The sequence below is a fragment of the Mixophyes fleayi genome, chromosome 7, assembly GCF_038048845.1.
Source record: "Mixophyes fleayi isolate aMixFle1 chromosome 7, aMixFle1.hap1, whole genome shotgun sequence".
Lineage (NCBI taxonomy): Eukaryota > Metazoa > Chordata > Amphibia > Anura > Limnodynastidae > Mixophyes > Mixophyes fleayi.
The window spans coordinates 105,280,072-105,304,650 of NC_134408.1; the positions used below are offsets into that span (position 1 = coordinate 105,280,072).

At 38.7% G+C, this 24,579-nt stretch overlaps 1 protein-coding gene across 1 annotated transcript in view; it reads right to left on the reverse strand.

Moving 5' to 3' along the window:
- Positions 1–24,579, reverse strand: part of PTH2R (parathyroid hormone 2 receptor) — a 288,624-nt gene that overhangs the window by 180,236 nt on the left and 83,809 nt on the right. Inside the window, exon 4 of the mRNA XM_075178631.1 lies at positions 12,753–12,874. Within this exon, the coding sequence (XP_075034732.1) occupies positions 12,753–12,874 (122 nt within the window). The remainder of the gene's footprint in view (positions 1–12,752; positions 12,875–24,579) is intronic.

Here is a 24,579-nt window from a genome sequence, read left to right on the forward strand (position 1 = left end):
GTCTCAAAAACTACTTAGAAAGAAGTAAAACTGCTTTTGTCATAATTCTCCACTGATCATACATTACATCAGCAGATGGTTTACTAAACAGTGATAGTCAAAAACATTGCAAAGTATGCTGATGTGCATTGAGTTTAAGCTTGTTTTTCACAATGAGCTGTGATGAGCATAGATGAATAGCACTCCTGAAAAAACTGTCATTATGCTGAATTTGTTTTATGATATCCAGTTGCTGAAGCTGGACAGCATGGTGTAGAACAGATAAAAATAAAATAATTGACAGATAGTTAACAGATCTCTTAAGATATAAGCCCCAGCCTAACCCAATATGGTTATATAGTGTGGAGCATTGAGGTACAATGTAATGGTTCACCTTACCAAACTGTAGCTGAAATTGAAGTTTTTCAGGAAGCCACATGAAATTGTCTTGAAACTTATAACAACTGAGGATGGATACAATGGTCCATTTAGCACAAATAATATGCTGTTTAACAATGTTATATTTTTAAATGTTCTCCTATTTTCGGAGACATATTAAAATGGGTCAAACAAGCAAAGAAAGAGTAAAAGTTCAAATTGATCAGTTTTGGTAAAGTAGGTCAAATGGAAAAATAGCAAAAAATTACAATTAGTGTTGATATTTTAACTAATGGGAGACAAATGAGTTTTTATAAACCATATTCAGAGTCATCATGATCATACACTTTAGGTGGGCAGATGAATGCTCAAAAAGGGCTTGCACTTTAGGTGCTGACCCTTAAAATATGCTAATATGTGCACCTAAAGACATGCTGAGAGGTGTAGGTTTTATTCTATAAATGAACCGTTGTGAGTTATTTGTTTAATAACATATGGGTAGGTGGCCTAGTGACAACGGTGTGTCTTCTGAAACTTTAATGGAGTTTGTGTGTGAGTTTGTGTGAATGAGAGACAGTGTGTATGAGAAATATGAGAAATATGTGAGTGTGTATGAGAGGGGGAATGTGAGTGTGTATAAGAAATGTTTGTGTGTATGAGAAAGGAAGTGTGTGTGAGCCAAGCCTACCCCTTCCCTGCTGCTAGACATCCTATATACCTTAAACCCTCTCCCTGCTGCCAGACACTCCATCTGTTACATTCTTCCAGGCACTCCATCTGCTGTATTACCTCCCTCCCTGCTGATCACACTCTGCCCCCCTGCTGCCAGACAGACATCCTCACTGCCACTCCTTCCCCTCACTGCTGCCGGAAGATGTATCTGCACTTTTGCTGACTTCTTCTGCTAGACACCCCATCTGTCAACTCTTCCTTCTTGCTGCCAGACAGCCCAAATACCTCGCTCCCCCTTTCTGCTACCGTGCTGCTAGATACCCCATCTTTCATACACCCTTTTCTCCTGCCAGAAACCCCAATTTCCACACTCCCCCTCCACTTTCAATGCCAGTCATCCCATGCTGCCACTGGCCTCACCAAGACATTGCACTTCAATTCAGCAAGACATTCCCTGCTGATGTACCTCACCTGCCACAGATTTTGCCTAACAGACTCTAGGCTGGTCTCCCTATACCGCTTTCACAGCTGAACTGGAGACATCAGAAGAGAGAAGACAGAAGAGAGAGAGAGAGAGACTGAGAGAGAGAGAGAGAGAGAGAGAGAAAGAAAGAAGAGATCATGATAACTTTGTTATAGGTAAGTGCATGTATAGTATTTTTATATATTACTTTTATTATAAATATATTACTGTTTTATTTTTTATAACTAAAAATAGCATTCAGGAGGAAAATATTAACTTATATAAAATGTTTTTTTTTTTACTTATTTAATTGAATAAAGTATGTATATTTTTTTTCTTTTGGTACTTTTAATTAAACGGACGGCACTGTAGCTCGCAAGCTCTGTTCTACTACTTACAACTGAGCTGCTGTTTTCAAACCTTTCACTGCTTGGCTGAAGTGATGACTCATTCACAAATTAGAGGCTGGCAGAGGGTTATATGAAAAAAGCAGTTCAAGTGGAAAAAGCTGTGCAACACTGAGGAACTACAGTGACATCTGTATAATTAACAAGTATCAAAAAAAAGAACAACATTTTAATTTGTGGGCTGACCATGCCCCCTCTAGTGTCTGGCATTGACCATCTGGTTGCTGGCACACCCTCTGTTTTAGTTGGCCATCCCCATTCAGCGCTGCATCCCCGCTTTCATGGTGGCTCACACACTAAACTTCATGGCCACCTAACACTGCATTCCTCTGGTTGGCCCTTCATGCCCCAGTTTGACGCTAGCACAGAGGTCAACTACATTTGTGTACTTGTGGGTTTGAGAATCCTTTAAAAAAAGGTGTGCAGTGGAAATACATGCTTTCACTTCAGGACTACAGCCTTTAATAATTCAAACATTTCCATTTTCGCCTAAAATACTGCTTATTGCCTAATTTTGTTTCAAAGTAATAAATAAAAGTGAAGGTACATCATGACTGTCTTTATTGCATTGGTCACATTTGGAATGTTTATATGTCATTGAAATGCATTTACACATATGGGGCTTGATTCATTAAGAGACGCATAGTGAGCACAAAGTGCATTTGTTTTAGAATTCATCTAAATCGGGTCTACGTACGGTCAAATTCAACAAGAAGCAGATCTTAGCGACGTAAAAACTAGTGTGCGCGACATTTCATTTTTCTTTGCCCAGCTTGATAATACACAGATTTATAACATGGGGATTTCCCACAGCTTGAACTCAGTGCATGAATCCCTGATCTTATAAATATAAGTAGTGCCGCTAAGAGCTTATTTTGCAACGGGAGCTCTTAGGAACTAGTTTAGCATCGTCTACCAGGGTTTTTTTTATTTTGCAAAGAATCCATGTATGTATTAAAGATGAAGACCCTTGATGTAGGTGAGCAATAAAAAGGGGAAAATGAGGGTTGTGTAGGGGGTGTTTTTGCTTCAACTAAAATAATGTTAACTCTTGTGTCAGTGTTTTATTTAAATTTTTTCTTGGTTCACTACACAATGCATTTTAGAATATAATCTTTACTATTACAACACATCCACCTCCCAGGGGTGTGGAAAGAGCTCTAGTGCTCTCAGAATGGGGCTCGGGACACCTGGGAGGGGACCGCATTATTTTTGGTGGACTCAATCTCTTAAGAGAATCCAGCCCAATACTAACCGGCCTGGGGCTGCTTTAGCATTATGGCAGTGGGTCACCCCGCTCAGGTTTTCCCTGTTATAGTGCCACCACCCCCGACTGGCAAAGCCTAATGCTGGCAATAGTACAATTGGGGCACTTCATACCTTTTTGTCCCTTGATTTTGCTAATACCAAAATTGGTACTAGCTGTTGGCGGGGTGGGTTTTTGATTGTTTTCATAACTGTATTGTCAGTTTAAATGTAATGCTTTATGTCGACATTGTGACTGTTTCCCATATGATAATAATGGACTCTGCCATTTAATGTCTGAGGGAAGGAAATGATTATCACTAGAGATACTCAAGGCCCGTTTCCTCGGAAACCGAACACACCCGAACTTAGGGGATCCAAGTACCGAGCCGACTCGGCTCGGGACTTTGGCGCTTTTTCGGATTCGAAAACGAGGCAAAACATCATTGTGACGTCGTCGATTCTTGGATTTCACGAGTTTTGCAATCTATAAATATCGATCTCCACAGCGATCTAGTAAAATTTGAGAGAGGTATACAGAAAGGGTAGCCTAGAGTGTTGAGCTGTTGGGCAGGCAAAGTTAGGGAATTGAAAGAGGAGGGTGGTAGCAGTGTTAAAGAAAGTAATCAGTGACATTCAAGTGAGCTCCATAGCTCCGGTGTTAAATTTCATTACAGAAAAATACAAATACTAGTGCTGCTGGCAGGGTTGGTGTAATTCTGCAGTCCAATTCTTCTGTGTTATATAGGTAACACACAGATAGGGGAGCTTCAGTGTTAAATCTCATTGCAGAAAAATACAAATAATAGTGCGTACAGGGTTGATGTAATTCTGCAGTCCAATTCTGCTGTGTTATATAGGTAACACACAAAAGGAGAGCTGCGTTGATCATTCTCATTGCAAAAAAATAAAAAATCTAGTGCTGTCAGGGTTGGTGTAAATCTGTAGTAAAATTCTACAGTGTTATATATACGTAACACAAAAAGGAGAGCTGCGTTGCTAATTGTCATTGCTGAAATACAAATGCTAGTCCTTGCAGGCTTTTCTTCTGAATTTGCAGGCAAATTCTACTGTGTTATAAAGGTAACAGACAAAGAGGAGTGCTCCATTGCTAATAGTCATTGCTGAAATATAAATTATAGGGCTGGCTGGCTTGGTCTAAATCTGCAGTTACATTTTACCATAGGTCACTCAGAAACAGGAGATGTGGCAGGGTTTTATGCTGAATCAGAAATTGTAATAATAGGGCTGTCAGTGTTCTTCAAATTCTCCAGTGACATTGTATTGTTCCATAGCTCATACAGAAACAGGAGGGGTGACATTGTTGTTGTCACTCTCCAGTCTCAGTCATGATGATACTAATCCCTCTACCTCATGTGCTAAAGCCTATGTTCAAGTGCATAGTGGTTTTAAGTCAGGGAAAGAAAAATTTAAATAAAAAGCTTGTACCTTTTTAAAGAAAAAAAAACCTCTCTATAAAAGGTGAAAGTTTACTGTAGAAAAACATAAAATTGGCAAGATACCATTCTACCCAAAATATTACCAGGCATACCAGCATCAGGTAGCTCCCTTCTCTTGGCTAGATTTCAAAACCTACAATCTACACTGTCATCATATTCACCCTCTTCATTGTGTACATGTTCCTCAAATAATACTAATTCATCCCCACTGGAATCCACCATCACAGAAGTCTGTGTACTTTGATGTAATTGCAGATAATGGCCTTCCTCATGGAATTTGTAGTTAATTGTATTACAGAGCTGTCACTATTTTTGGGCAACTCTTTTGGAGCAGAGCAAATGTCAAAATGTTGTGCTGACTCATCTACATCACCACTGGGTGTCTTGGGAAAGCTACGTTTTTTCCGAGAAGCATTTGCCATAGAAACTGAAGGAGGAGACGTCATTACAACATGTTGATAGCTCTTGGATCCTGCCGAAGCAAATTAGGTCCTAGATCTACAATTACAATATAGTTAGATAATTTGCTTAGTTTAATTTCATCCTTCAATTTCTCTAGCTGCTTCTCAAAAAGTATAATTAAGGCAATCACTTGACTCAAGCTAACCGTATCTGCACTCTCTTCACAGGTGACTAAATTACATTCCCCTCAAATTCTAGTCATCTTGCAGCTGCTGAATTCTCCTACATGCTGTTGCAGAATCCCGAAAATGACCCTAAATTTTTGAGGACACAGACAGCATCTCCTACATGTCATTTGCATTTTTAAAAAAGTTCGGTACCACCAAGTTGATTGTGTGAGCAAAACAGGAATTGTGATGGAATTCCCCCCGCTGTAATGCTCTAACAATATTGGTGGCGTTAGCAGAAATTACATAACCTCAGGAGAGTCCAAGCAGGATTAGCCATGTTGCAATGAGATCCCTTAGTTTTTGCAATAGATTGTTAGCTGTATGCCTCTTAGTGAAGCTGCTGATACACAGAGTAGTCTACTTCTGAAAAATGTGACGTACTTGGGTACCTACAGCTGCTGTTCCTGCTGGTGAAGGTGAATCACCAACCCAGTGATCTTTCACAGTCATATAATCTTTAGTTTGCCCAGTTCCGCTTGTCCCCATATCTGTGGTTAAGTGTACAGTGAGTAGAATGGCATTTTGTAGCCCAATAATTACATTTTTACGAACCTTCTGGTAGAGGTAAGGAATAGCTTTTCTAGTAAAATGGTGTTGTAATAGAATTTGGTAATGGGGACACAAGACCTCAAATAATTAACTAACACCAGCTGCATTAATAGTGGATATTGTCTAATCTAATACTAGCATAGTCCCCATGGCGTCTGTGATCCTATCTGGGTGACAGCTTTCTTAGTTTCTTCCTTTAGCAAAGGATTGTTTAACAGTCATTTGTTGTAAACTACTAGTAACCTTCTTCTGGGTTGAAGATCCACCCCCAGCAGCAGCAGCGGGACTAAAGCTCAATAATTCTTCAGAGGAATCATGGTTAGTGGAGGAGTCATCTAGCCTTAGCAACTTGGATGCAGCACTAACTCCCATCACTTGTGAGGATATTGATGAGGAAGGTGTTGAGGGTGTAGATTGCAGGTGCTGGGATCTAGGTGAGAGAAGGAAAGTAGATGATGCTGGACTGCTGTTGTTATTTTTTTAAGTTTCTGATTTTCCAAACAGCTTTCCATGAACTCGCTTCAAATACCATAACATGGATGACGATCCTAGATGGTTAAAGTCCCTATCTCTACTGAGTGTGGCTTTAAAAACGCTACAAATGGCTAGACAACTGTTGTCAGGATTTGTGTAAAAATAATTGCACACATAAGAGGTGGATTTTTGGTCTTATGGCCTTGGCCTTTTTCTTAACACTGGCAAGAACTGCTTCAATCATTGTTTAAAAATGTATGAAAATAATATTGTGACCTGTGAGGTGGTCAAAATTGACTGCAAATTACTTTAAATTAGTGTTAGTTCGGTTAATAATAATGTAGGATAAAAAAAAGAGCAAAATTATGTGATTTTAGCATATTTTAGCAATTTTTCTAAAAAAAATACATATCGAAAACCAAAACACACGAGGGTGGTTTTGCCAAAACCAAAACACAAAGCTAATTCAGATCCAAAACCAAAACCACTTCACAGGGGTCAGTGAGCATCTCTAATTATCACCCATACAAACTGTATCTCATTTATCACACTAATAGTGGATGAGTTAAAAATACTTTTAATCCCTGCTACCTGCATCACACACTTCATTTTGCTTGAAAATATGTTGTAGTTAATACCCTGTCAAAAGATACAAATGTACTTCAGATATTCCTTTATGTACAAAATGTCCCTTCAGTATGGAATCAATGTACCTTAGTACACACTTTCTTTAAATAAATCAAACACACACTTATTTTTTCTAAACTAAATATTTATATTTTCAATAATATTATTTTTGGAGACATTTTACTTTTTTTGCTTATTTTTTTGTCAAAATAGTTTCTAATTATTTTTTGGAGTTTTATTATTTTTTGGGTCAAAACCTAGGACTGGGGGATTGGAGCCGCATTGTGGGATACTGGGAATGGGGGAATGGAAACTGGGGAAGAGGTGATGACAACTGGGGCTGGGATACGGGCCAAGTTGGGGAACTCTTCGTCAGCTGCAAGAAAAAAAAAGAAATTTATATTATATGCACTCTTACTACATTGATAAAACATATCTTAACTCTATGATTGTACTTCATTCACACATATTCCAAGCTCAGCAGAGTTCAGAACTTAAACTCTCTGCAAAGGTTCATGTTATGCTAAAAACAGTAGTAGCCAGAGTGAATCTCATTTGAGAAATAAAAACTTTCTGAGGACTAAACTTTAATAATGTCAAAAGAAAGATCAAAAATTGTACTTCATTATTACATAAAGATGCATACATTTTTCTGCAGCTGCTTCCAAATCCGAACCTTCAGGGTATGGGTAAAATGCTAGAGGGAACAAGTCTATTTGCTGCTCCTCCTGACCCCTCTCCTCCTTATGGACCAGATGTTCAAGCTCATACTTCTCCGCCACATGTGTCTGATGTTTAGGCTCAGTATCCTCAATGCACTTCTCTTCCTGCTCCTCTCTGGAACCACGGTGTCTTTGCCAGAGGTGTAGGTAGCTGAGGATGCTAAAGTGTTCTGTTGGAATAAATATGACACATTAGTTTATTTATAAATGTTTTCTCTGACTCATACATACATAGAGACATCCAGATCCTGATAGGTTGCACCATGAAATAAAAAATACCGCACAATGACTATCATTGGCCAAGTAAACACACCTCTACACCACTTTCATATGGACTTGACCTGGGAGGTTTATATTAATCACATACTAAAACATCACTATTACGTAGCAGGCCTTGAACTTTGTTCAATGAAGGTTATTACATGCCCTATTGCTTAAAAATAAACAATTATGATTAACAGAGAACTTACGCCTAGCAAACTCAACCCTCATATCTGCAAGAAGTTGCAGCTGCCTCCTCCTAAATTTTCTGCACTGCCTCTGCAGCTCCACAACGGTAAGTCAGCAGTTATACTGTAACTACAGACACCTGCGGATGGCCATGTAGACCCGGTTCTTGTCCTATTTGTGATGTAACAAGCTGTGGGTCGAAACAAATTGTTCATCAATCTGCATTCAGTACCTGCGGATCGGCATGGGAGAACGTAGTGGAACGCATATTTGCAAGTGAATGAGACTTTCAAACATTCTCATAACGTATTCTAATATATTAAGCTTGTGTTAATATATTAGAATAATCCACTATAAGAATTGTATTGAAAATGTGGATATAAAGTAAGGTGGGCTTTAAATGGTTAATTGATTAATGATCACACCTGCCACCTCAAGTCTCCATATAGCAGTATTCGTAGGACCTGTGAGTAGCTTTGAGAAAGTCCTGGTGCCTCAGGATGAAACGCGATGGCAAACCTCTCACAGGACACCAGCTCCTGACTGCATCCCTGCAAGGATAGGAACCAACAACGTGGAACTAATTACTCAATTCAATTTGTTTCCGGACAGACAAAAGTTAAGGAGACACACACAGTGTGGTTGAACAAGTGAGCAATTGAATATTATACAGGCGGCAGGGTTTGCAGCTGCTCACTCAAGACAGCTTTTTTCAAATCACTCTGGAGGGTATAAACAACTACAAATTACCGGTAAAAAAACTTGCTTTGCTGTTTATGGAAACTAGGATTTTGATATGTGACCACCTATCGAGATGAGAAACTTAACTGGAAGTTTGAAGCATCCATGGGAGAACTTACATATAATATCAACGGGTTATTCTCAGAGATTAATTGGTATTGGAACTCCAAACTCATTACTGTTATCATGGGAATATATGGTACTCTAATTATGTCAATGGAGGATTCCAGAGGAGAAATATGTTGAAATGTAAGTGCATGGGTGGCCTATGTGCGGATTTGTAGTCTCCCTTAATTTATGCCATCATCATCATCATCATTTATTTATATAGAGCCACTAATTCTGCAGCGCTGTAGATAATGCACTCACATCAGTCCCTGCCCCAAAAGACCTTACAGTATAAATTCCCTAACACACACACAGACAGACTAGGATCAATTTGATAGCAGCCAATTAACCTTCTAGCATGTTTTTGGATTGTGGGAGGAAACCAGAGCACCCAGAGGAAACCCACGCAAACACGGGAATAACATACAAACTTCACACAGATAAGGCGTGGTCAGGAATTGAACTCATGACCACAGTGCTGTGAGGCAAACTTTCTACCCTTTACACATTCACCAACAATAACACTTCCCTGAACCATCTCATCAACCTTTTTGTGAAATACTTCAACAACAACCCTCCTGCCCAATGATATGGTTTCCCTCGTTCCACAATAGCACATTTCCTCACTCCTGTCGAGCTGCAAAATTTCTCCACACAAGACACTGAAACAAAATATCCATATTGTCCCCAAATTATCCTTCTCATCATCCACAAATTGACCCTCACTTTCCAAACCAATTTTACCATGCTGCCAGCCTGCCCTCTCCAGCCCAAGCACACCTCTTTTGACCAGACCAACCTCTTTTGCCCAAATACACCTCTTTTGCCCCACCCCTATTTGGCCCAACCCACCTCTTTAGTCCAACCCACCTCATTGACCCAACCCACATCTTTGTCTCAAACCACCTCTTTTGCACATCCAATTTATTTGGCCCAAACCACCTCTTTGTCCCAAACCACCTCTTTTGCCCTCAAATATTCTTTGGCCCCACTCTCCTCTTTGGTCAACACCATTTATTTTGCCAAAACCACCTCTTCGGTCCCACCCACATCTTTGGACCCACCTGCATATTTGGACCCACCACCCTTTGCTGACCCACCTACCTCTTTGGCTCAACTTACCTCTTTGGCCCAACTCACCTCTATGGGCCAAAACACCTCATTTGCTCTAGACACTGCTTTGGCCCAATCCACCTCTTTTGCCCAAAAAACCTCTTTGGCCCCACCCTCCTCTTTGGCCCAAACAACTTCTTTTGCCCAAACCACTTCTCAGGTTCCACCCACATCTTTGCACCCACCTCCCTCTGCTGGCCGACCGCCCTCTGCTTCTTCACCAATGTTGCCCTCCATGTCACACGAAACCAGAATCCAGGGCAAGGCCAAATCTTCAACAAATGTTGCACAAAGGTGCAAGCGGGCCCAAAATTAAATGAATAACAATGGAATTTTTTATTTGGACATGTGTCCAATGGGTTTGCTTTCCAAAATAAAAAGTTTAATTTAGTTTTTCTCAATTTACTTAAAACATTACATTTGAACACATGCCACATGGTACTTACATGAATTGTAGGAGTAAATCATATAATCTTTGTAGACAGAATAGTCTTGCGAATCAAAAGGTTGACATTATCCACCTCGTGGCCAGCAACCTTACACCCATGGAACTCCACTCCCGATTGCGATGTTATGCAATACCACACACAGTGCAATTATATTACATACCGTATTCGGTGCATACATAAGAGTGCCACCAGTCTGGTAAAGGTAGCAGATTCTGGCCATTAAAAAGTCAAAGCCCACTCTTTAACCTATCTGGTGGTCGGATGCACTGAATTATATGCAAATTCTTGCTCCATGTGTAGATTTAACATAGGAGTGAAGAGCCAAGGGCAGAAGGGGTATGCATTGTCTCCTATAAAGCGTAACAAGAAAGAAAAAAAAATATTAGTAATGAGTAACAAAATATACAATTATAGAAATATTTTAACATGATATGGTGCTATTGCAATGGTACAATATTTGACAATTGATTTGACAAGCACACCATACTGCAAAGAGTGTTAATATTTTGCGACGGTGGTAGACCTACCAATTATGACTACAGTGTATACCAATGTATTTAGGACAACAAATGGTTACATGTAAATAATGATGTGATATAAAATAGTGACTAATAGCCACGAGTCACCATGTGACCTTGCACCTCCATGCCTCTGTGGCCAGCTGTGTTACCTCCCTGATCGCCTAAAGGCAAAAGAGTCATGGCTGCTCCCCAGCCATTTAGCAACCGGGTCTCAAGTTTCGAGAGAGGCATCACATATAGCCTGGATATTGATAGAATGGAAATGCTATCTATACGGGACTAGCACAGCCTTCAGCACAAAGCTGAAGATAGCTTGGGAAATTCTTGCCGCAGCACCCACTCCATGAGTTTGGTAATGACATTTTTTAATATTAAAACATTAATGACATAAAAAAAAAATATGGTACTACATAGGCATATATTTATGCAGACATAGGAAAGACTTTTAAAAGCTTTCAAAAAACCAACATGCGCAATAGAAATGTATGCAACTGTGTAAAAAATTACACAAGTACAGAACATTTTAAAACAGAAAAGGATTGGTAATCTGGGAAATTACTATGGTATAAATGTATGAACACACGTTTTAGAACAAATACAATTTCAAACATTAGCATTAGTATGCTATGCTTGTAAAAAAAATAAATCACATACCTCTTTCAGTGAATGATCCTGTTTTAATATTTTGTTTCTTCAAAGACAAACTCTCTCGGCATAAAAAGTTTCTGACGAAATGGCACCATAGCAATCTCTCTCCATGGGCCTTATACAGTATGTACAATGAGAGGTGTGCAGCTGTATACAGGAGATTAGTTCAAATTCCCTTTAGATGACACAATTGTGACTGCTGTGTTCAATCATCATTATCATCGGTGAGTTAGACAAGACTTATGTCTGTAATACAGTGTACTTCTGCGAGCGCCAGAGTTTGAATAGGACTTATGTGCAGGGGTACATCTTTACTGAACATTGTCTACTTGCATCTTCCCTTTTCTCACCCTATTACCTCCCCAAAATCATAGACTGATGTTGGTGTCATTTGCACTTGAATATGAATCAGACGTAGCTGTGTTCTGTGGCGTATGGTGCGGTTCTGGCAATTGTGCGCGTTATATGCACAAATCACCAGATGCGTTCCTTAATGAATCAGGCCCATGGTTTCCAGTTCTTTTCACTATCTGGACATGGAAATTTTTTCTGCAGGAAGAAAAAGGCTCTATGCCCAGCTGTTAAATAAGGAACATCCACCAAAATGTGTACTCAATTCTCACTAGCTTATGCAAATAAATCTGTCCTGCAAAACAAAATCTTGTCTTCCTACTGCTTTGTAAAACTAGGTACATAGGTGCACTTAGAAAGACACTCCCAATTATGCCCAACTGCTCCCCATGGGAAATTTCAAACATTTCACCCACAGGCACCACAATCTTGGTCTGAAAATTCATCTTACCTGCTTTTGAAAAAAGTTTTAGTAGTTCATGTAGTTCAGTTAGTTACATGACTTCACAAAATAGAACTTGTTCTGTGCATTTGTACTTATGAACCTTATTGGCAAATTTAATTTTTTGTGATAATGACACCGATATTGTACAAAGGAATAGCAAAAATGGTGTTGAACATACAAATTCCCAAGCATTAGGCGTCAACAGAAAATATTTGAGTGTATTTTAGCAATTGCTATGCTTGAGACACTAATATTCTTAAGTAATAGAGTTACATTTCTATGGTTTATATCATGCAAACTATAAATTGAAGTTCTTACTTTGCTGTGGCTCAGTTCAGACTCCATGAAGCGAATACATTCTGAATAGTTTGAAAATGATCGGTTGGAGTTTTCCACAAAGTCCCATGTTCCATTGACATTGCATCTTCTATAGACCATACCTGGAAAAGATGCATACAAAAATATTATTATATTAAAATATACTATATTGTATGCATAATAAATTCATTGCAAAATTGAGAGTAGGTGTTTTATTAATAAATTAATTCCTTATATATCTGACTAGAAGAGTTATAATCCCTAAAATCTTCTCTGTTTTGCCAAATATTTTTTTTCACTGACATTATAAATTAATACAATCCTTAGCTTGCCATGTTTTATCCACAGATTGCTCCTTTTTAATGTGAAAATTCTAAAGGCTCTGAGCTCCAGTCCAAAATCTGAGTACTGTAAGAGTTGCGCACCTTTATTCCGCTTAATAGCACTCACTACATACACACAAACATAGCCCTACAAAATCATAAATAATTTAATGTGCTTACCTGTTTATGGGGCACCTTGAAATCTAACCCTTCATCTCATGTCAGTTCTTGCCTCAATTCTATCCCAGTCCCTTGCTTGCTACACACTTGACTATCCCTTTATCTCATTTATGTCATCCTTGCCTGTAACCCCTTATCTTTTATCTGTTTTCTCCTGAGTCTTGCCATCCCACATAATTTGTCTTTCCTTGTCCTCAGTGCCCTACTTGTCTCACAAAAATGAATTTAGAAAGTCTGCTATATTACTACTAAGCAGACCATTAGTGCTGTATTAAGACAAACAAGATTTTCAGCACTAAACGCCAAATGACCCGTGCCCCATCACAAATGTAATAGCTTCAACTGCTATTTGAACTATTTTACATAGTTGTTAGAAATAGATATATGTGTAATGATCTGATAGCTCAGGATTTTGTACAGATATTTGCTGGTTCACATGGTACAAAACACTGTTCAGTATTTCTTTTAAGCAGAATTAATGTAGGGAATGTGGATTTGGAAAAAACATTTTTATTGTATAGTAATTACTAAATGATGTGCCAGAACATCTGAACATTGTACACAAAATCAGTCAGTGATCATATGAAAGTGAAAGAAACAAAATGCACAGAAGTAGTTCTTTGTGAAACATCTTGGGGTATATTTACTAAACTGCGGGTTTGAAAAAGTGGAGATGTTGCCTATAGCAACCAATCAGATTCTAGCTATCATTTATTTAGTACATTCTGCAAAATGACAGCTAGAATCTGATTGGTTGCTACAGGCAACATCTCCACTTTTTCAAACCCGCAGTTTAGTAAATCTAGCCCTTTGTGTTAAATGTCTTCTGTTAAATTAAGTGCCTACAACTTGGCACTAAAAAGTACCAGGTATGACATTCAAGTTATTTTCTAATATGTTAGATTCTGTTGCCCATTAGTTTGTAAAGTATATGAGATTTATTTTAATATTAGATACTCTTGCAGATTTGTAATCTTTTAATTCATTAAACCAAATCATATGGATGATGGACAAAACTTTTTTTGCAAATGCAATTGCACTTTGAATTAAACTGAATTTACAGGCATCTCATAATGTTGTGCAATTCTAATTAACCTTATTTTAAAAAACAAAAACAGGCACTTGTAATTTGTAAAGACGAATGTAAACATTGCAGATATTACCTGCATTAAGTATCCAGATAGACTAGTATGCACAAAACTTCACAGATTAAGAGTTGAATCAATTAAAGTATATAGCAACTGGTGTGATTTGTTTTTACCAGCTCATATTGTTGAAACAGGTAGTTTCTCATTTAATAAACAAAGCAATTTGAGATAAATAAGATCATTTATTTAACTTTGAGTATCAGGCATGGACTTTGTCAAGTTCCATTTAGAATTTAACTGAAGGCCAAGTAAAACCAATTTATATTGTTATATCACGCTATGCTTTCCATGTTAACACCTCAGTAAGGACAACTTAATATTTTAGCTGCAAAATAAGGTCTGATGCTGAATTGGATGCATATAACTAAAAGAAAAGGCTCAAATCAAACTCACATACAAATAGCATATATATGCATATACCAGTATGCAACTCAAGATGTGTACAGTTCTGATGAAGGGGCAGCAGGGTGAGATTAAACAGTTAGCTAAAATTAAGTGTTTTAAAGAAAGAGATCAGAAAGCACTTTCAAAAAAGGCCCATTAACATAAGACAAGCAGAAATAATACAAGAAAAAAACATGTCATAAGCACAAGATTTTTTGTTGTTCATGAAATTTGTGAATGTCTACGGCAAATGGGTGTAATTGTACATATTGATTGTTTCTTCTGCCCTGAATTGAATCTAGGACTTGGGTTCCTGAAGAGAATATTTATGTTTGCAAGGATATATATATACCCCCTCGTGTTTTGGGTATATATATATACACGTCATGTTCTGGTTGGCCAAAAGCTACAGCAAGCTGGCTGGCTAAAAATAGTGACAGAGCAGTGGTACAAATACATGACAGTTTAATAAAACATGTCATCCCTCTCAGTGCTTGAAGTGGGACGGTATATGCCGATGTGCACTTCTTCACCCCACTTCCTTACAGGCTGACAGATCACGGTTAACGAAGGTGTGGGGTGGGGCGCCATGTATTCTCAGCTTGTGGTGGCATGGTGATGATGGTGTGTGAAGATACCGGGTTTTCTAGCCCAATTCTACCCACTTCACTCTGGCTGTCCACCCACGGATGCCTTCCTAGGCTAGGGAAGTCTACCCAGTCCTTGAAAAAGCGAGCAGTGAAACGCGCGTTGGCGTCCGCCTCGCTACTGATCGTCTTCACTCCTTGCTAATAATTAATTCGATAGAGATTATAGATAGCGTTCAAACCTTTAACAGGCTGTATATATAGTGGGTATGTGAGATCGTGACAGTATACGATTGAGGTCTGGCAGCAGTTATCAACACTTTACTAGGTGTCTCATAAGAGAATCCTCACGTAGCTGGAGATCACAGCATACATATGTGAATAATTAAAACAGAGGATTAACTGTGTAGCAGCCAAACACTACACTATTAGATACTTGTAGATAACGCTTTATCTTTAATCAGCTAGATATTACAGCATATGTGTGTGTGAGATCGTATTAACGGAAGGACTGAGACACAGCAGTAATTATCAATATTACATTAGGTGTCCTACAACTGTTATATTAAGCAATTATACATTATTACATGGTCAAGGTATAATTAGACCATAGTAATCATAGACCCACTGCCAATAAGTAATTTTATCAAGCCTATATGTAGGATTACTATTCACCAATGTAAAGTAACCATGAACTGCAGTAATCAGTCTGAGTGATACTAATAACAGAACGATCATCCCACCAAGTATATGAATTTCTATCTGACAAAGTCAGTATCAGTAAGGAGTGAAGCAAAATAATAGAGATTGGACAGCATGATCAATTGATACAATAATATTTGAAATATATAAAGTAGCGGGGCATAGCAAATCATTTTTGCTATTTTAATTCACATTTGTTTCACTTTGTTGGTTTTTACATTTCGCTATTACAATTGGAGGGACTATATTTTCATTTTAAAGTATAACTAATAAAGAATTGGATATTTTATTAATAAGCAGATCGCAGAGTGCCTCCACAAGCACATTTCCTCTTTCTTTCTCTTTCTTTTGATACTAGAATTTTTGTGTGTGAGTGCACCATCCAGTAGCAACATGATATTTGTAATTAATAATTGTTAAATTATCTGGATTTTGCAAAAGCGATTACCTAGTGCAGTGGTACCTTTTCTCTTTAATCCTGCTTGGTGTCATGTCTAGCTTAGAGATGATAGTGATGACCAGAGTATTCACAACCTCATCATCTAATGGGAGAATTGACTATTCACCTGCATACCTGGACACCTGCAAACACTCAGCTGGTTACACAACCAAAGGATTGTTTATAGTAGTGATTGCTAGGATTATAGGGTTGTTATATGCAAAAAAGGTAGGGTCAGTCTTTTATATTTTACAAGCACTGAATACCTGTGCAAATGTTGACATAGGTTCTGCTTTTCAAATTATTGTCATACATTTTTAATATATGAGTATGAACATTACCAATGCTTTTATATTTTTAAGTGTGATGTGCATGTTGTATAGTTCCTACATGTTTACATACATGAGCATTGTGGTTGAGTGCTTTAAAAGCTTTCAAAAATGTTGTTTGTTCCATCTACTAGTTATGCCTATGTAGTACCATATATTTGTAATGGTTTTGTTTTTTTTTTTTTTTTTAATAATCTCATTAAATGTCATGTTTCTTAAATTTCATGTCATACTTACTTTTATATATTTTTTGGACTATTTTACAGAAACTTGAGGATGAGCATTAATAGATATATGTTTGTTGTAAGTATGTCTATACTGTATAATGTACAAGGATACTACAAAATCTGCAGATTGCAACAAAAGCAAGAGGTTCAAGGCCACTTGGTGATGCGTGGCTATTATGTGCTATCATTATTTACAAGTAACACTTTGTTGTCCTAAATACATTGGTATACACTGTTGTCCTACATGGTAGGTCTAACACCTTTGCAAAAAATTAACACTTTATGCAGTATGATGAACTTGTAGAATGATAACTGAACCCATAAACCAAACGTATTTAAACGCATGTGTTTGTTCATGAGTCATTCACTTAGCGATTAGGGGTTAAGTCTGCTGACCTCTCCAGCAAATAGTATGCACAGGGGAGGGGCCCACTCAGGCCGATATATTCTTTCCCAGTATTTGCTGGGTCTCCTTTGTTGCACAAATCATGTGAAGCAGAAGCATCAGGCTGAGTAGCCATCTCCGACATTGTTTGGTTGTTTTTTCTTTGCATTTGTTCTGAATATCTATCCCTAACTCATTTGCTGTCTTTTATACCCTGTCTCCTTGTGCCTTTAATTTTCCTTTAAAATTTTGCCTTTTCTTTCCCCATTTTTTTTCCCTTAACCCCTCAGTTGGATAGGACAGTAGGGTAGAAGAGAGTGGTGGGGTAACAGAGGGTGGAGGGGCAATAGAGTTTGGAGGATCAAAGGAGGGCAGCAGGGCAACAGAGGGCAGTGGAGCTGGAGATGGCAGTGGGTATACGGGGTAAACTGGTGGAGGATAATGAAGTTAATGTCACACAATGGGGTCTTAGCCCTACTTACCTAGTCCAGCACTGTCACCTCATGGCCATCTATGCCCCTCCTGGGTGTCTATGGCACTCCTGAGTCCTGCCTCACTAGCCGTAAGCAAACGCTGTCTGCTTTTCTGCTTCATGGATGTGGCCATCTTGGATTGTATCCCATGATCCATACTGACAAACCAGTGTCCACCAACTCCCACCACATGATTCAGCCAGACTATCAGTGCACAGGGCACCCTACTTAAACCAGGAACTAAAGGTTGCACTTTGCCAGAACAGCTCTCATCCTTAGGTGAAGGTCTCTTTTGGCTTTGGTTTTGGTTTTGTTCTTGATGGCAGTATCTTCTAACAGCATTACCAAGTTTCTCCGTTCCTGACTGCAGTACCTTCTACCAGCATTGCCAAGTGTTCTGTTCCTGACTACAGTATCTTTTTCCTGCATTTCCAAGTGATCTGTTCCTGACTGCAGTATCTCCAACCTGCATTTCTAAGTGCTCTGTTACAGACTATTGCATCTACTGCCAGCGATACCAAGTGCCTTTTGTCCTGTCCACAGCATACTCCATCTGTATCCATCTCACACTCTTCACTGTGTGCTTAGTCTTCTGTTTGAGGCTTCAACAGGTGCCAGTTCTGAGTCTCCTGTAGTTCATTCCAGTTCTGGGGTCCCTGTAGAAGGCTCCAGGTCAGTGCACCTGTTGCAGATTCCAGTCCTGAGTTCTCTGGTACAAGCTCCAGTACTGAGTTTTGTCTCTCAGGCCACCAGTATCCACAGAACACTGCCCCTCTTTCTGGTAAGGCGCAAATAAGCAAGAACTTCCTCAAGGCCCCCAGCTTCAACTTTTCGCTTACTAAGACAGCTAAGCCCAAGGGGCCTGATCCAGATCTCCAACACCATATTCTTGAAAGGTAATCTTTGGGAGAATAAGGAGGGTAAACCTGTGGAGGATAGGGAGGATAAGGAGGGTAAACCTGGGAAAGATAATAATTAAAACTTGGGGCATAGGGGCTAGGGTGAGAAGTTTGGCATAAGGGTAGGAGAAGTGAAATGTGGCATAGGGGAAGGAGTGGTAACATGTGGCATAGGGGAAGGAGGAGAAACATGCGGCATTGATGCAGGAGGGTTACTGGCAACATATTGTGCAATGAGGTCAGTGAGACAGGTCAGGGTAGTGTTATAGTTTTGGAAAGTAGGAAAGAGATGGGATAGTGTTGTGCTAAATTCATGTGTGGTGTTTTCTAGGAATTGATTTGACCAGAACACTTTATTATAAAAATTTTGGATGTTGGAAGGCTGCACATTGCTTCCTCACCCATCTGTGTCTCTTCCACATCACAGGTCTCCTCCACCAGGTCCTTGATGTTATAATGTAGTCTAATAATTATTTTGTTTTGCCGCATAAAAGTGTAGTTCTCAGAAAGCATTTATTTTCTAAATGGAACTTTTCCTAGACAAAGTTTTCCATTCCACAGGTATCTGACATCATGGACCCAATAAAGGGTTTGTTCGCAAGCAATTTACCCCCCACAAAAAACAATTTGCATGTGCCTCCAAGAAGTAGTAGTCCTCTGTCTACTACTGTGTTCAGCATAACATGAACCTTTGCAAAGAGTTTAACTTTTTGTACCGCTTTTAAATTCTGCAAAGCTTGGAAATGAAGAAATTATACCCATAGAGCTAAAATTTGTTTTAAAAATGTCATAGGATTGCGATTGTAATTTTTTTTAAATTTTTTTTTTCAAGCTGACGAATAAATCCCCACTGCCCAAGCTGCCATTCCTCTTGTTCTTGTATTATTTAAATTTATATAAAAAAATGAGACTTTTAAAAAAATATTATTTGAATTCTTATTTTTGTGTACATTTGTACCATAAAGGGACATTTGGAACATAACTGAATATATGAAATTCATTTTTCCCTTTTGACTGGGCATTAACTACAACACATTTTCCATCATAATGAAGTTGTAATAAGGAGACCAGGCTTAACAAGTATAGTAAGTCATCCCCTAGTGTGAGAAACAAGGTACAGTTTGTCTACATGAAAATCGTTTCCTTACAGAGTATATGGCAACACAGCCATTATAATCACAAAGTACATGGCAGCATAGCCATTCTTCCACTATCATCATATATGCTTTTTTACATCAGGCAATATTATACAAACAGCATACATACTGCATTATACAAAGGGTTAATGAGCAGGGTTAGTATGAAATTATGATAACTGAACACTATGAACATGAAATAATAGTGGAAGGAAGGAATCACACGACTGTGCATTGCACTGTCAATCGGCAATGCAAATGCATATCGCACTGAAACATACATCTGCCGGTTCTCGGTTGTGCTAAACACTCTTTCCAAGTACACATTGGACGTTGGGTACACAATACCTAGTTTGTACAAGGGGCTCCAACTTGCCTTTTTTTTACTCCCAGAATTCAAAGGTCCTGTCTGAGATGCTAATTTATATATAATTATTAAAGTAATCCTCCATCTACTAACACAAGGTGTATCAAATTGAGATGTTGTAGAGGTGTCAATATACTTGGGAATTTCAAATTTTCTTTCAAATTGATGTGCTCTGCTGACTCTTCAGTGTGACTCCTAGAAAATGGAAGTTTTTTCTGACAGTAGCATTTTTAGGAGCCGTGTCATGTGCGACTTAAGCCAATAGCTTGCTGACAAGGAGCTGTTTGCAACTGTGAAGATTTGTGCCAGTGGGAAATAAAGACTTAAATATATGACTTACACCTAGGATCAAACATGGATACCAAAATGTAGTATCCAATTTCAAGATGCTACAAACCCTTGGATCCTGGTGAAGCAAATAAAGAACTTGATTCACATGGCCAACATACTTAGCAGGATCATTTACTTTCATGTTCTTATTCAACTTCTCCAGCTGCTTTTCCAGTAGTTTGAATAGGAGTATGACTTGACTGGCAGTGACTTAACTCAGGTCATTTATTAAAATTTCAAATGGTTTAATTAGCTTGTATAAAATGGAAAAGGTTCTCCAGTGTTCTTGAATAAGGTAATATGTCTCGTCTCCCCTATCTCATGGCTTGATATGTAGGTCTTGATGGCTTGTTGCTGTTTCTTTACCTATTGCTTCAATTGGCATGGCAGATGATATTTCTTTGTTTCAACAGCTGCAACGTTCTACATTCGGTCACTGAATGATGAAAATGCCACAAAATATTACGGGCCACACACAGTATCTCTTGCACTGACCTTATTTTCTAAAAAAATCTGAAGTACCAAGTTTTATTGTGTGCGTGGATCAAGGTGAGTGTGAAATTCATCCAATCGTACTGCAGACACTATGATCGCTCCAGTATCTGCAAGGAGGAGTTTGCTATGACATTCCTGAGTTTTACCCAACAGATTGACACGTTTTCTTAGTGAAGACAGAGAGTAGCTTATCTGTGAATGACCTGGCATTGTGTGTTAGTATTAGTATGCTGAAAGGATGAGGATGATGCTACAGACACTGTTGATGGTGATACACCTACCCAGTGGGCTGTCATGGTCATATAACCTTTTTTATTGACCAGTAGCTCTTGTCCACAAATCCATAGTTAAGTGAATAGTCGGTACAATGGCATTTTCTAGGGTTGAATAACTTTTTGCTTTACCTCCCGTTAGAGCTGAGAAATTGCTGTTTGGGAGAAATGGAATCTGGTAGCGTGGACACATGTCCTCAACTAATCTACTAAAACCTGATGCATTGATGGAAGGAATTGGATACACATTCAATGCTAACATGGCTTTTATGACTTTATTGTTCTGCTGTGGAACAGGATGCTTGCTGTTATACTTGGTTCATCTTCCAAATGCTTGCTTACAGGCAAATGTGTTTAAAACTATTATTCTTCTTGGACTCTTCCTTATAGAAGTTTCATCCCCAGGAGCAGCAGCCTTAACACGCAAAGATGCCTCTTGAGAATCATGGATTGCATTAATAGAGTTAGTTTGCATTTCAAAATTAGATGCTCCAAGACACCTAGGGGTAAATGTATCAAACTGCGAATTTCTGGTGGGTTTGAAAAGTGTAGCTTTTGCTTATAGCAACCAATCAGATTCTAGTTATCATTTATTTAGTACATTCTACAAACTGACAGCTAAAATCTGATTGCTTGCTATAGGCAACATCTCCACTTTTCAAACCCGCTGGAAACTTGCAGCTTGATACCCCCAAGTACTAATAATGAGGAGGATGGTGATGAAAGTATTGATGGTGAAGATTGCATGAGGTGTAGATTCATTCACCTGTTAGCTGTTGCTGGACTGCTTGCTACTATACATTATTTTTCACTTTTTTGATAAATTACTTGAATGAACTCGCTGCAAATGATGTAGAGTAACAGGGAGGAGGTACACAGATGATCAACAACTCTGATAGCATCACAATGGCTGTACATGCCTTGACAAATGCTGTCTGTGTTGGGTTAAAAATATTTTCACTCAAGAGGTGTTTGCTTTTATTTTTTTTCCATGCCCTGGAATGACCATGCCCCTATCCTGGGCAAGAAGTGGTACTACTGATAGCTGCCTTACTTAGACACAATCCTCATCATCCTCATTATTTTATTCAACTACAGCAAATTCATCATTTTCAGATCCACAAGTATCTCCTCCACTCTGTTGCACATTAGCAACTACCAAAGTAGCATTCTCAATTTCAATGTCTAAATCATTATCATTACTACTCGTCCACACATTTCCAAATGGTTGAGAATATTTAAAAGGAGGCTGCTCTAAAATTATAGTGTCATAGGGGCACATTTTTCATTCATCGGCAGAAATGAGAAATAGTTATCAATCCTTATCGCATGGATAAGGATTGAACTATTTCTCAAATTTATTAAAAACGGGTCACAGAAACATCAGTTCCGAAAAACTGCTGTTTCTGTGAGAGAAAAAATCATACTTACCCCCCTCTTCGGGACGCACTGTCTCAGGATCTCCTACTGGTCATCTTCGTTCCTCTTCTTCTTTCAATTGCGCATGTGCAGCTGGCGTACATTAACATGACAAGTTCCCGTAAAAAAAAAAATTCCGCGACTTGTTAGATTGAGGCCAGAGCAATCACCATACTGTTGAATGGTGACTGCTCGCAAAAACAATCAGGAGTGCAAAGCAGCAGATATCCATGATATGCACCTTTAATAAATTTGCAGAGGGCACATCGGGACCTGATTTCCACGGTAAGTACATGATAGTGCACTACCGTGATTTTTTAAATATGCCCCATAATCTGAAATGTCACACTCACACATAGCACTCATGGACACCAGTAGACTCTCCTCAGGATTCTGTGAGCGACCAATTTGTTAAGAATTCTCAGTGTTCTTTTCATGCACTGATGTGGCTGTTTTGGAGATGACAGATGTCAGAGTAAGAAGGTGGTGCCTGAAAGTTGCTGAAGATGCATAAACATGTTGGGTACTATCTTTTGCAATGGGCATTCTAATATCTGTAACTGGACCACTACTAGCAAAAAGTGTGCATGGTCTGAGCCTTTTCTTGCCACTGTAGGAATGTTATTTTCTTTTTTAAGCAAAATGTCACATTCATCAGTAACTTTTCCCTTTGAGATTGACTAACAGTATTTGAATTTCAAGCGCTCTTTCTTACAATTTCATCCCACATTACCTTTCCTACTAGTAGAGGTTGAAAAAGTACTACTACTTCCTGTAGTAGTGTTTGTATGCTCCTGATCTGTAGATTGATTTATGATTGACAAGAGTAAAGCTACTTGATGATGGAGCTACTTGTAGCTGCCACAACACGCTCAATGAGATAGGGAAAGGAGAGTCCATTACCTTGCAATTCTTCAGACACTGCTCGACAATAGCTTTCAAATGTATACAATTTGTTTCTTTAATAAACATACTCTTTGTTTTTGGGTGCTACTCAGAGTCATAGAGCACCATGTTTTTGACTGCTTAATAGTATGTCAGTGGCACTGCCTCTCACACAATTGCCATCACAGACAAATACCTGGATTTTAAAAACATTTTTTTGTGGTGTGCTGTTCAAACTCAAACAACACCCTGTTTTGTTTTTTGAATGCTTAGTAGCATAGATATCAATGATACTGCCCCTTGCACAATTGCCAGCACAGTCAAACACTTGGATTTTAAAAGCAATAAATATTTGCATTGTTTTTTTGGAATGTGCTGCTCAAAGTAAAATAACCTGAACTATTCAGAAGACAAAAAGCAGGGTGCTGTTTAGGTCTGAGTAGCCCATTGCCAAAAAAATGTGTTGGCAATTGTGTGAGGGGTGGTAGCGCTGACATTTGAATGTTAGTGATATTGCCCCTCACACTATTACCAACACAGTCAAACACTTGGATTTTACAAGCAAGAAATGTATTACTTTTGGGTGAGTGCTGCTGAGAGTCAAAGAGCAGCCTATTTTTTGGACATTTAGTAGTAAATATGTTAGTGATACTGTCCCTCACACAACTGCCGACACAGTCAAACATTTGGATTTTAGAAGCAAGAAAGAAATAGCTTTATTTTTTGGATGTGGTGTTTAGGGGCATATTCAATTGTCCGCGGAATTGCCGAAAATCCCGCGGTCCGCACAGGATTACCGTTATTACGGTAATCCTGCACGGAAAAAACGTTAATACGGTAATTTACT